Source organism: Mugil cephalus, chromosome 11 (genome assembly GCF_022458985.1).
Source record: "Mugil cephalus isolate CIBA_MC_2020 chromosome 11, CIBA_Mcephalus_1.1, whole genome shotgun sequence".
In the NCBI taxonomy this organism is placed as follows: Eukaryota; Metazoa; Chordata; class Actinopteri; order Mugiliformes; family Mugilidae; genus Mugil; species Mugil cephalus.
The window spans coordinates 10,073,444-10,086,932 of NC_061780.1; the positions used below are offsets into that span (position 1 = coordinate 10,073,444).

At 45.6% G+C, this 13,489-nt stretch overlaps 1 protein-coding gene across 3 annotated transcripts in view; it reads right to left on the reverse strand.

Moving 5' to 3' along the window:
- The window catches only part of galnt1 (UDP-N-acetyl-alpha-D-galactosamine:polypeptide N-acetylgalactosaminyltransferase 1), a 39,258-nt gene that overhangs the window by 2,515 nt on the left and 23,254 nt on the right, over nucleotides 1-13,489 (reverse strand). For 2 of the 3 annotated variants that reach the window (XM_047598515.1, XM_047598516.1), the window contains exons 3-13: nucleotides 12,815-12,960; nucleotides 12,558-12,726; nucleotides 6,029-6,195; nucleotides 5,294-5,421; nucleotides 5,001-5,080; nucleotides 4,473-4,643; nucleotides 2,671-2,788; nucleotides 2,211-2,391; nucleotides 616-755; nucleotides 406-504; nucleotides 150-284 (exon numbers count right to left, since the gene is read on the reverse strand). In XM_047598515.1, coding sequence (XP_047454471.1) covers nucleotides 150-284; nucleotides 406-504; nucleotides 616-755; nucleotides 2,211-2,391; nucleotides 2,671-2,788; nucleotides 4,473-4,643; nucleotides 5,001-5,080; nucleotides 5,294-5,421; nucleotides 6,029-6,195; nucleotides 12,558-12,726; nucleotides 12,815-12,959 — 1,533 coding nt within the window. In that variant the 5' untranslated portion in view covers nucleotide 12,960. The remainder of the gene's footprint in view (nucleotides 1-149; nucleotides 285-405; nucleotides 505-615; nucleotides 756-2,210; nucleotides 2,392-2,670; nucleotides 2,789-4,472; nucleotides 4,644-5,000; nucleotides 5,081-5,293; nucleotides 5,422-6,028; nucleotides 6,196-12,557; nucleotides 12,727-12,814; nucleotides 12,961-13,489) is intronic. The other variant, XM_047598517.1, reaches the window with a different exon arrangement.

Below are 13,489 nucleotides of genomic sequence, written 5' to 3' on the forward strand. Positions count from 1 at the left end.
CCCATGGACCCTTCTCACTGCTTTGATCAGGAACAGGACAAAATCTGTTTCCTTTTAAGACAATGGGCAAAAACATTGTTTTATAACGAATATATAATCATCCAAGCCCCAACAACCGCATGCGCATTTTCGTCACTTCTTCCACTCACCACAGGGTCGTAATCCCAGAGCTGGTTGCCTTTGAGGTGATGGCACTTGAGCATCATGACGGGTCCGTTTAGCTTCGACACGTCCAGGCACAAGTCGTCCGTCCTGATCTCCTTGTTGGCCGTGTAGGAGAAAACCTGCGCGAGGCACAAACACATTCTCCTTTTCCTTCCTGCTTCTTTACCGAAACGGCTTTGAAACGTCTAACGGTGTCAACTCTTGTCTAATCTTCTCCTGTTTCAGTATTTCTCTCTTTACCTGGTTGCCTCCCATGCCGTGGCAGTTGAAAATGCCGACCTTCTCGTTCTCCTTGCGGGCCATGTTGTCCAGGCACTGGTTCGTCTCCACGTTACGGATCTGAGTCAAATACACAGTAAGAAACACCACTCCCTGGACATAAAACGGTCTGACACAGATAGATTCAGTGTGTGTGTGTGTGTGTGTGTGTGTGTGAGAGAGTGCGTGTACCTCTCCCAAGGAGTAGTAGTGCCTCGGGATCTGGGAGTCAGGGTAGACGTTCTCCAAATACCAGCTGAAGGGTTTACATTGAAGCTTTTGTCTCAGAGAATTACGAGACGTGATGTCACCGTAGTCGACTTTAGTCACACCTGGACACAAACACACACGCACACATTAACATGAAGGTCAGTAACTACGACACACTGCTCACACAGACGTGCGTTTGTTAAAAAGAAGCTGCATTTTCCATAGAAACTAATCCTCATTTAAAAAGAGACCTGCTGCTAATCTTCAGCTCTATATTTCTAGTCGAGGACGTTACTAGAGAAGTTTTACATGATTCACAGTTTCTATTATGTCCAGTTCAGCCTTTGACTGAAAATGACTAATATTAGCTTTTTCTCTGATGACCAACCTTCTTCTAATCGTCACGTTCTTAACTTGGGGGTTTACTCTCGATTGGAAATGACAACTTGTCAAATCCATCCCACCACTGCCGTCCAGATTATGAGAGAGTTCAAGAACAACCACGGTGACGAAGGTCACAACAGGATGTCTTTCTGTGTAAAACGTTACACATATTTCCTACTTATTTGTCAGCTGTGGTTTATTAAAAGCCCTTTTTACTAGTCAAGTAAAACATTTACAAGAAGACCGTAGTAGCGCGTTGTGTTTGGAGAAGATGTGTTAAGAAAAAAAAAATCCGTGAGAACCTTGGAAGCTGTTCAGCTCGGTTAACACGCCGGTTGGTTTTTATTATGAGACGTGTTAAAACTGAAGAAATACCTCCGCATGCATTAGAGATGTCGTGTTGCAAACATCTACAACTCGACGTGAACGACAACAACGTTGCTCTTGTGTTCAGCTCCACGTAAGTCCGTCATAAACTACTTCATTTGCCTGGCAGATCTTTGCAGGAGCATAACCAGGAAAAAATGTGTGGGTAGTGAAGTTTATCCTGTAGTACATCATGTCTTCAACAGGGGGGTTGAAGATGCTGCACACAGATCCGTGATCTCTATTTTTTAATTTCCCCCCACAGATTCAAATCTCTTACAATACACATGAACACAAAGCCAACATATTTTAGTGAAGGGATAAGGGACAGCTAAAATGATAACAATAACTTATATTTATAAATAGAAATAGTCTGAGTTTATTTTAGAACACTGCTTAATCTCTCTGTCAGTTTCGGGTCCTTGACCTGAAAAACGTTGAGGCTGTAGAGGGTCAAGTGTTTGCGTGAGTGTTGTGTCCAGATATTGGAACAACTCTAAACGAGTTAGAAGAACTCCACAAAGTATTTCACATCTAAACATTTTTTTTTTTCTGTACACGTGGTTGTGTCTTCACTGCCAGCTCACACAGTTGTATGTGTGCGCGAGTGTGTTTACGCAGGTTAAAAGGTTCTTCATAGCGTGAAATTACTTGTCGCCCCCTCCCCGTGCTGCGCTGCTGGGTCACCGCTGCAATATCACACAGTCGCCGGCTAAATGGATAGATCACACCTGCCTCAGAGATTAACCTCCACACATGGACACGTACGTGAATAACGGGACGAACGCACGCACACGCGCTCTCTCCTTCACACGCGCGCAACTCACCGGGAGAGATGATGTAGAAGAAGTTTTTGAATTCGTCCATCCAGACTTCTGCCAGGCGCCGGTTGTTTTTGTTGATGATCTGACCCGTGCCCCCGGGGAACGTGTAGGGCGTCGCCTTTCTGAACACGTGGCCCACGTGAGAGCACGTGACGATCTCCAGGGTGCCACCGCACTGCCAGATCTGTGAGGGACAAGTCTCGTCAGCGGCAGCGCCGAGCGTGAGGCCTGATTTCTAATGAGCTGACCGGTGAACTCTGCCGGGAAGTGGGTGACGCAGTCTGTTTGTGTCGTGACAGTCGTGAAAAAAGTTGGACTGGAGGCCAGTTTAGCCCGGGAGTGTAACATCCATGCGTGTGCGTGTGTGTGTGTGTATGTGTTTCTGAACTCTAACAGTCTTGAGCGGCTGCCACTGCGTGGAAGAAAGCCGTCATGTTAATTGGCTGTGGGTGTGTCCACTCACTCTGAAAGAGATTTCCAGGTTCTCTCCACCCCAGATGTCCATGCCCGCGTCATACGTGCCGATCTCCTGAAAATAATCTCTGTCTATGGAGAACAGGCCACCTGCCATGGTCGGGGTCCTGGAGAGCGACGACAGAGGAGGGTGAGTGAGCGGCTGGGGCCGGAACAGCGCCACTTAATTCACAGGCGGCCTGCTTTCTAAAGGTCACTCGCTATCAACAGATCCCATCAGAGTTTTGCATTTCACCGCTCTCGCTCCCTGCTCTGCGCTGTTTTCCTGTCTGTTTCGCTCTGTTTTCACTTCTCTGTTGTTGGCCATGTCAGTTTTTAAAGGCCTTAAGGCTCTTCCCTGTTTTCTCCTCCTCCTCACGGAGCGGCTTCCTCTCTTTCAGAAAAAGGCTTACTTTCCCTTTTGCCTGTTTTTGCTTTCATTTAACGTTCGAGTTTGCCTACAAAAACACAACAACGCGCGCGCTCGCAGACAAACGCTGGTGACAAATATCCTGAGAGCACACGGGGTTACTGTGTCTCTGCAAGTTTTGGCTGCGAGGTGGAAATAAGAAGCAGCAAAAACAAACACAGCTTGTTAAACGACAGGCAAATGCTGTTGAACAATCAGAGATGGGGGCTCTGAAGCTAAAACAAAGAAGGCAGCAGTGATAGTGGATGTGCAGCATGTGTGCTTTTCTTCCTACTGTAAGGACATGAAAGCTCTCTAAACTCTCTAAGGCTACAGTTAAACCACTATTTTTCCAACACTCAAATAAATCACAGCAGCGCAAACAAAACCCAGTAATTTACAGCGAATGTTTGATCCTAATGAAAGCCATTTATCTGGACGGGCACAGACATAAAAGCAGTGTTTACTATCTAAACATATCGTGACACAAACACTGCCACGGTACGGTAGCTTCCCTGCTCCTTTCTGGAGGATTTAAGACGTCTAACTGACACTGTGCCATTTAATATCTTCAAAAGGATTTTTCAAAGTCTTCTTTAGACCTTTGCTGTCTGTTGTGTTTTTGTTCTAATAGCAGCAAAGAGGATCCTTTCAAGTGAGTCCAGACTTTTGCGCATTACTGTAAATTACAAGGCGTGGGGGGGGGGGGTACGTAACTAGCGGTTTAGCTGTTGAGGTGTCCTCCCGCACCGAGCGCAGCGTGACAGCGAAGGCCTGCAGGCTGCTGAGCACATGCTAATGGGGAGAAATCCCCCTCTCGTGAAGTCACGTTAGCAAAAGACCTGAAACCACGTGGAAAGTCCTCGTTCTGCAAACGCTCTCTATATGCGGCCTTTTAGTCTTCCTAATACTGTAACCGCTTTATGTAAATCACGTCATTAGTGTGAAGTTATTTCCTGCCCTGACACTACAACCCAGTTTTTTTTTTTTTTTTTTATGAGACACCCTTAGGAAAATTTTGTCAAGCATAACAATGAGAAACAACCAAAAACAGGGTCGCAGAGTGTTACATAAGGTACGTTATGTGCGTGACCTTGAATATCGGCCTCGCGGAAACAAGAGCAGGAAGAAGAAATGATAGACAGGCGCAAATAAGCTCTCGACCGTATCGTCGAGGGTCTGAGCCATGAGAAACGACACAAGAAGCAACGCGGAGTCTTACATAAACAGCTTGATTTCAACAACAGAGGAAGGTTCATTGTATTTCTGCCTCGAAAACATTTTATGACTAACTGAGGCAAATTGAATGGCGAAGCGTGACCGCTGATGTTATTTTAAACCCGGTGACGGTGTCTCACGATGTGTTCGTATGTGTGCTACCACTACGGAGTCCTGTCTCTCACCTGACAGGCAGCGTGCGGTCTCCTTTGCGCCGGTCCATTTCCCTCTGAGGCACAGGGTACCAGCGGAAGTTCAGCTTCCAGTTGAAGCCTCCGTACGTCATATCAGATCCCGCCATGTACTCGAACGTGTCGTCACTGATAACGTCGATAATGGGGCACACCACCGTTTTCCTACAGCAAACACAAACACAAACATCACCGAAAGTCATTAAAGATACATTTGAGGCGTTTTAATGGAAGCCGGTGACAGATGAGGCGCGCTAAAAGTCTGAGCTGAGCTGGCTTCGTCTATTTTTATTGCCTTCAATGACACAACAGCGGTTCAACCTATCTGATGCGTTTGTTTCCCTTGACTTCCAGTCAGACAGTCGCTCATTACAACTGTGTAATCCTGTCCATGTTTTGTGTGTTGTGGGGAAGCAGCAAACAGAAAATGAGTAATTAAAGATGTGATAGACACAAGGGCGAGCCCCCTGCAGGCTCGACAATAGTTTATTGATTTTTTTTTGGTGCGTATGTGGGTCTTACTTGTCATTTTTGATGCGGGCGAGCAGAGGCTCCAGCCAGCCTATTGTGCATTCACAGTGAGCATCCAGGAAGGTTATGACCTGGGACACGGAGGGAAAGCATTAGACAAATCCACCGGTGTGAACGCCACATGGGGAGGAGGTCACCGGGTTGTAGGTGTCACGTACGCGCACGCACGCACGCACGCACGCACACGCGCACGCGCACGCACACACACACGCGCACGCACACGCGCACGCACACGCGCACGCACACACACACGCACACACACACACACACACACACATGCACACCTGGCCAGTGGAGAGGGACGCTCCCTTGAGGCGAGCGCGGATGAGTCCAGACCGCTGCTCCATTCTCACCACTCTGACAGGGACCTCCAACCTCCTGACGTACTGCTCCAACGGCCGTTTTAGGAAATCTAACACACACATGAACGCACAAATGAGAATAAAAATACACAGACGCGATAATGGATTACAAGCTATTCCTTGCAACAGAGATCAAAGGTAAGTGTGTGCTTCTATGTGTGTGTGTGTGTGTGTGTGTGTGTGTGTGTGTGTGTCTTAGCGGGGCTGCTGCTTCTCCTTCTACCTGCAGAGAGCTCCCCTGCTGCATTTGCGCAAACACATACACGCCCTGACTTGCACTATCCAACCTGAAGTCCCGTGGGGTGAAACAGTGCTGCGTGGCGGTGGTGGCTGTGGGGGGGATTGAGGGTAATAACAGAGTGTAATCCCTGCGGCTGGCGAATTAAAGACCTAATCTCCCCCAAACAGGGATTAACAGCATTGCACAGGGTGGAGTGGCACACACAGCCCGCATGCATGTATACGCCGAGAGGCTGTTTGGGTACCAGCACACACACACACACACACACACGCACACATGCCCAAATATAACTACGCACGCACAACCCAGTAAAAATCATACAATAGCTCTAAAAAATAGGCTAAGCCTCAAACAAGAGGCGCTGAAGGAATTATGCGCAGTGTGTGGCGGTATGCGGCGAGGGTGCGTGAGTGCACCTCTCTCGCTGGCGTCGTCCACCAGGACAATCTCCTCCAGCAGCGTGTGAGGAGAGCGGTCGATGACGGAGTGGACCGTCCGGAGCAGGGTGCTCCAGGCCTCGTTATGGAATACAATCACCACGCTGGTCCGAGGAAGGTTATCAGGGTACAACTTGTTCTTGCACCTACGTAAAGAAAGAAGGAAAGAAAGAAAGAAGAAACGAAATAGTCAGAACACAAATCTTTCGCGCCAGAATATAATAGTACTTCAGTCAGCATTAGTCAACTCTGCAACTGCAGATGCAAAAACTCAGACACGGGTGTAGGAACATCAAACAAAAACGAAGACCAACTGTGTACACTGCAGCTTTCACAACCTAGCTCAAGGCTGCCAAAACAAAAAAAAGACACGGTTTCAGAGACAACCACATGTAAAAAAGTCTGTCACCGAGACAGAGTGGGGGAAACATGCAAGCAGAGACATCACGATTCGGTTCGGTCTGAATGCAACACCGCAGCTCTAAGTCGCACACAGGCAGAGCTGCAGCCGAAGAGAGGCTGCACAAGAGGGAAACTGCACAAAAAAAAAAAAAAAACTAGCAGCAATAAAACCAATCAGGCCATTGTTTATGTGGAAAAAAACATTTCGCTTTAAAACAAAGAAAACTCGGGGTGAATAATGAGTATATCCCCGAGTTAAGGAGCAGAAAGGCGCACAGTAACAGTGGCTCGGCATGATGACAGTTGATTAGTGGCGGCAATTACTGTGAGTGTATGATTGTCACAGCGGCGGAGAGTGAGGGAGGAAGAAAGTGTTTGGAGAGGACAACAGGCACAAGAAGACTGGGTCACAGACTCATTTAAATAGCTCTCCACGCTATTCCCAGAGAAACGCTCCATTTTAAATGATCATTCTGGCTTGTTTGCATAGTTAGGCCATTAGGTTTAAGTAGTTTAAATTAGATCTCACCAGTTTCTGAGGTTTTACGGCTGGTTTTCTATCTTCCGGGAAGCAACTGATGCAGTATGGAAATCAGCCGGATAAAACGTGTACCTATCGGGATGCACCTACCTAGTTTGATTTCCCGTTAGCTGCCTTCATTCAGGTATTTCTGTGACACCAGTGGCACCGCAGCGCACGTCTCTATCTATTTCCATTATTTTCATAAATGGATCGTAAAGTGAGCTTCCATAAAATTTACTGCTGTGTTTTATGATATTTATCGCTTTAGGAAACACCACACAGCGCCAACAGAAAGCTGTATCTGTATCGGCAGTTCACAGCTTGCAGCTTCTAAACACTTTTATAACAACCAGTGAAAGGTTTAGAGGTGACAGGTAGTCGTTCCATTTATGGATCCCTACAAAAGGCTGACTGATAACACGCAGACAGTTTTATGTCACTCTTATCCAGACTGTAATAGAATAACACATATTCCTACGATGCGCTGCGGTGGTGGTGGTAGTAGCCGTAGCAGTTGCTCTACAGACTTTACAGATCATTTTGACAAATCAACCTTTCCTAGAGAATCGCATTCATATAAAAAATATTTTGTATGCTTTTTGTATTTACACAGCTATGACAGTTTGGAGCACCTGATCTATCACAATAACAGAGACTGAGAGTAGTAAGAATTTTAAAAAAAACAGCTTAAAATACCCTCACTTGCCACTGTATTAGGTACACCTGTTCAATAGCTTGTTAACACAAATAGCTAATCAGCCAATCACATGTCTATAATTCAATGCATTTAGACATGTAGAGGTGATCAAGACAACTTTCTGAAGTTCAAACTGAGCATCAGAATGAGGAAGAAAGGGGATTTAAGTAACTTTGAGCGTGGTGTGGTTGTTGGTGACAGACATGCTGGTCTGAGTATTTCAGAAACTGCTGATCTACTGGGATTTTCACACACAACCATCTCTAGGGTTTTTACAGAGAATGCTCTGAAAAAGAGGAGATAATATAGTTGTGTGGATGAAAATGCCTTGTTGATGTGAGAGGTCAGAGGAGGATGTGCAGACTGGTTGGAGATGATAGAAAGGCAACAGTAACTCAAATAACGACTCGTTACAACCAAGAAAAGCAGAATACCATCTCTGAACGCACAACATGTTGAACCTTGAAGAAGATGGGCTACAGCAGCAGAAGACCACACCAGGTACCACTCCTATCAGCTAAGAACAGGAAACTGAGACTATAGATCACACAGGCTCAACTGAACAATAGAAGATTGGAAAACGTTGCCTGGTCTGATGATTTCAGCTGTGACATTCAGATGTCAGGGTCAGAATTTGGTGTAAACAACATGAAAGGATGGATCCATCCTGCCTTGTATCAACGGTTCAGGCTGGTGGTGGTGGTGTGATGGTGTGGGGGATATTTTCTTGACACACTTTGGGCCCTTTAGTACAAACTGAGAATGGTTTAAATGCCACAGCCTACCTGAGTATTGTTGCTGACCATGCCCATCCCTTTATGACCACAGTGGACCCAGTTCTGAAGGCAAAGGGGGTCCAACCTTTTACTAGCAAGGTGTACCTAATAAAGTGGCCAGTGAGTGTATATCGGAGTAACTGGATTTTTGCATATTATTCAGTACATCAGGTTATTTGTTATAGATATCTTTCTATTTTTTGTATCTTCATATAAAGTATGGATTATGAATGTCTTTTATTTTATGTTTTATTGTACACATTTTTGCATATTTTGCGTGGACCCCATGAAGGAAGAATAGCTGTAGCCCAAGGTAACAGCTAACGGGGATCCTAATAAACTAAAAAAAAAAAAAAAAACTAAAACAGCAGTCACAAGGATGGAGGTGCAAGCCTTATAGGGCAAGAAACGCATCTCATGTGCATGACACCTACACCTTGAAACAAAACAGTTTCAAAGGCTCTGAAAACAAACCTCAGTGAGCAGCTCCACCCCTGAAAACAAAACTGAAACAAGCCTGCAACGTCCTTCCTCCGACAAACTCAACGCTCACAGCAGCTTAAGTGAAATATGATCTCCATCTCAACAGCTCCCTCCACCTCCTTGTGATCATCCCGAGCGCTGGAACGCTTCCTCTGTCCCTGCTGCCGATCCTGACAGAAGGAATGCGACGGCGACAGAGGAGAGGAGGTCAAGAGTACGCTCCTCTCTGTAGCCGCCTCTGGAGCGTGTTTAAGAGCACACAGTAATGCGTAGTCTCTGCAGTGTGTGCGCGCGTGTGTACGTGTGTGCTCGTAATATCCTTAAGGAGGGAGGCTGACGAACACACTGGATGATTCACTGTGAAAACAGACGCAGCCTTGGAGTCTTTCACCATTTATTTCAAGGCAGTTTATTATTTCTCTGCCCTGTTCTTCCCATACAAACAACCGCAAACAAACAAGACTCTCCGCGTCTATGGAGCGGTTTTAGCAGCAGGCAAAACCTCCGCGTGTCCAGGACAACAACGTGTGTTGACACATGCAGGCACACTCATGTTTTCTGTGTCACATGACGTGGATTTTAAAAAAAAAAAAAAAACGAGCACTTGTTTTGGGTCCTGTGTGTCTAAACTGTTAGAATGATGGAGCAACGTTTGGCAACGGCAAAGCCGGGTAATGAGTTACAGGCTGTTTCTCCAGCCAGAGGATTGTGGGGATATTTAGGATGGGCAGGCAGACTGCTTCTAATTATCACAGTATCACTCTTGCAACATTACACGCACAAACACACACACACACACAAGCATACATGCATAAAAAAAGTCATTGCATTCAGCATGTAAAAGGGAGAAAATGTCAAATTTCTGGAAGGTGTGGTCGTGGAAAGTGTAGTCATATATTGCAGATCCACCCAGCCACATGTGTACACACACACACACACACACACACACACACACACACACACACACACACACACACACACACACACACACAGGCTTGCCTGTTATGTCAAAATGATCTGACCTCCAACGTTTTTTTTTTTGTTTTTTTTTTACGCTGACAATAAAGAAAATAAACCCCAGGCAGTTTTCTGCTTTAAAGTTCCTGCTATTGGCGACCTCCTCGGCTAAGATGAATTCATTCACATAGTTCCACTGAACCTCTTGATCCACAAATAAAAATAAACACAAATGTATGCGCGCCTACACACACACAGTCCCACATTTCCTTGCTCGATATTGACTCGGCCTTATCTCCTAATTGGAAAAGCAGATAGACAGAGGAAGGCTGAGTGAAAACACACCTAGTAATCAACTCTCGCTCAAAGACTAAAACCCATTTCACGGATCAATGTCCTCTTTCCTTCCCGTCTCGTGTGCATGTGCCCCCGTCTGTCAGTCTTGCGTCTCGGTCCGTCTTCCTCTCTATCCTCATTACTGATCTTTGCATGTTCCTCTGCTGAAGCACAGAGGGGGCAGAAGAGGGGGGATGGGAGTCCGGGCTGGTTTCCACCTGCCTGAACTAACCTTGACATATCTTCTTCCAAGCTGCTGACTGGCTGCATGCCTGCCTGCTGTTCTGACAGCCTTTCTCCGTACAAGCACCGGCACTAAAAGACATTTAAGTAACGTTCAAACGCTCTTCACAGGCAGGAAGGACTGATGAATTGCACATATCCATTATGAGTAAATCTAGATAAAAAGGCTGTATTTTCTTTACATTTTTTTTACAGGGTATTAAGCTTAATGCATCACAGACCGAAGGCTAATGGGCTGTTACCTTCAAATCCCACGAAACAGAGTCATCACTGTCTCGAAGTGACGTATTTTAAACAGTGTGGGATCAGTTGTTTAGGGTTAACCTGAGGCATTACTCATGTGAGAAAGGCTGTTTCATTAGGTCAGACAGGCAGAAAGATCTGGCATTACTTCATGGGTTGGGTCTTTAGAAACATGCACTGGTGCAGAACAAAGTTAGCACACAAATGCCCGGTTATCTGTGTCTCGGTCTCATGCCGCATACAAATTCTAAGCAAATTTTATCTGTAGCGCGCTCATACTGGAAAGCAGGCTCTTTGCATACGAGACAGCTTTCACACTCGCGCTTCCGTCCATTTCATCTGGACTTAAACAAGAAAATAATGCTTTTGTTTTTGTTCTGGTTCAGACCTAATGAGAGATGTGAACGTGAAGTTATGCAGTCTGAGTAACTGGGATTTCACAGTTTTAGTCACTATCATCCTTAGAGAGTCATTAAAGCTACATGGAGCCCTTTGGAAAAGTTTAAATCTAGCGACTGACAGCAAGTCATGCAGAACTTTATGTGGCGCTGCAGAAAGTTTCTTAACGAAATTCGGATGAAGACTGCAGCCTAGTTCATAATCATCGGATGGATGCAGTGGTGGTTTTGACTTCATAGTAAAACCCTGCGCATAAACTGTAGTAAAATCCCGTGGTCTGATTATTGTCGGGACACAAATCAGAGTCTGCAATGGCTGCTGCTTTTCAGGTGGCCTCTCTCTGGTTGTTTAATCCTCACCAGATTTCAACACAGAGCTTTTACACCATCCCCAAGAGCCCACAACAGAGTCTGTGTTAACCCGACCGAACGCGCTCTAAAAACACTTGATTTTGGAACGGGCTGACATTACTGTCCAGAACGGAAACACAAGAACTCCTCACAGCTGGAAGAGATTGAAACGAACGGTGGATGAAACAGCTTTGTGAACACCCAGAAAGCAATAAAACAATTAAATGTTTCAAAATTGCAGCTTGGCTAAACATGCATTGGTACAATTTCCTGTTACATTAAGACAACTGTTCAATGTGCCCACACAAAGTTCATTTAGTTTTACGCTATTCATATTATATAATTATATATTCTGATACAGTTTATTTGATTTATGACAAATCACTATAAACATTTTTCCCAATTGTTCTCTTTATTGTACATGCTTTTTAAATCAAACCCCTCATTGTAATTCTAATGTAATCACTTGCATTTACTGTACATAGAGATGGACAGACCACCCTTGATGTCACCCACAGGAATTCAGGAGTGGGTGGCCCTAGTGGCCGCCATCGTGGCAGCGCCTAAATCCATCTTACTCCCAGTTAAAGAGTGTGAGGGTAGCCGAGGGTGAGACCTAAAAATCCCTCAAAGCAGCCATATCATTAATTATTCATTACTTTAAGCATACGTGTAATGCACAAAAAGTCCCCCCCTTGTACAGGACAATTAGCTGTAGAGACCAAAGGGTTTTTGTAAACCGACTGGCTGATTGTAAACATGTTTACTCTGCTATAAAGTTGGTGCATCTTAACATGGGGGTTTTAGGGGGTAGATTCGCTTCTGGAACCAGCCTCATTGGGTTAATTTGTCATCCGCAGAGGTTGAAAACTAGGGGGTGCGTATTTGATTTGGATGGTAAAACCCAGCAGTAAACAGTGACTCGCTATGTATGCTAGTTTTATTCTAGACATCTGGCTTGTGGTTTTTAATAAATCCCCCAATGCCGGCTACCCCAACAACAGATGCCACCTGACAGACATTTCAAGGACAATGCTTCGAGTGTAGTGAGAGAAAAAAAAAACCGAGACACATTGTCGGCCGCAGGGAGGCCGCTTACCCTTCGAGGCGCACGTCGGGGAGCGAACGGTTGAGGGCGATCATCTCGGAGGCCATGAGGTTGAACTGGTTGATCTTGAACATCTCCTTCATCTTCTCCTGATTCTCTTTAGGGATCACCACAGGCTTCCCCCCTTCGCCGGGCCCGTCTCGCGGTCTGGACAGGGTGTCTGAAACGGATCCACACAGTTTGTTTGTCAGAGATGCCGATACGACAAGCGATAAGCGCAAGTGATAAGTGCATGCGTGGTAATTTACATCTACCGTCTCTCCCAGGCAGTCCCCTCTCCTTCTTGTTGTCGCACTTGTTGCACTCGCTGAAGTAGAGCAGAATGAACATGTCCAGCATCACCCAGACCAGAGAGGTGGCCAAAACCACCTTACAGTAGGCAAACCTCCGCATCCTAAAAAGAAAGAAAAGGAAGAGGAGGACAGAAATGTTAAAGCTCCTACTGAGGTGAGGGATAACGGTGAGCTGTGAGCTCACAATGACAGGTTTTAAGAAAAGTTTTATTTCTCCCCCAGCTTTAAATTCACCCTTCCCACAGCTCTCTATCTGTCTTTCCACCTCGCTGTCTGTCTTTCAGTCTCACTCTTATCTGTCAGCTGTTTATCGAGCCTCTCCAAATGGTCCCCTCCACACTCGGCCTAAAAATGAGCCCCGAGAATTTCTGTCACACAGCAGTTCAGAAGAAGAAGTAGTAAATCTACGAGGGCTTCTGTGAAGGTTTTCAGTCTGTGTAGCGTCACCGTTAAACACGGAGAACACAGAGAAGATGTTTCACGGTGCGTAAGCAGTACTTTTGAATTTTAAGCAAAGTTACAGACAGAAATAAACATCTACTGCAGTTTATGAGACATTCTGCCTTTTGTACATTTAACATACCAGATCCTCGTGTGCTGAAGCGGAGTCAGACACACACTCACAGGTAA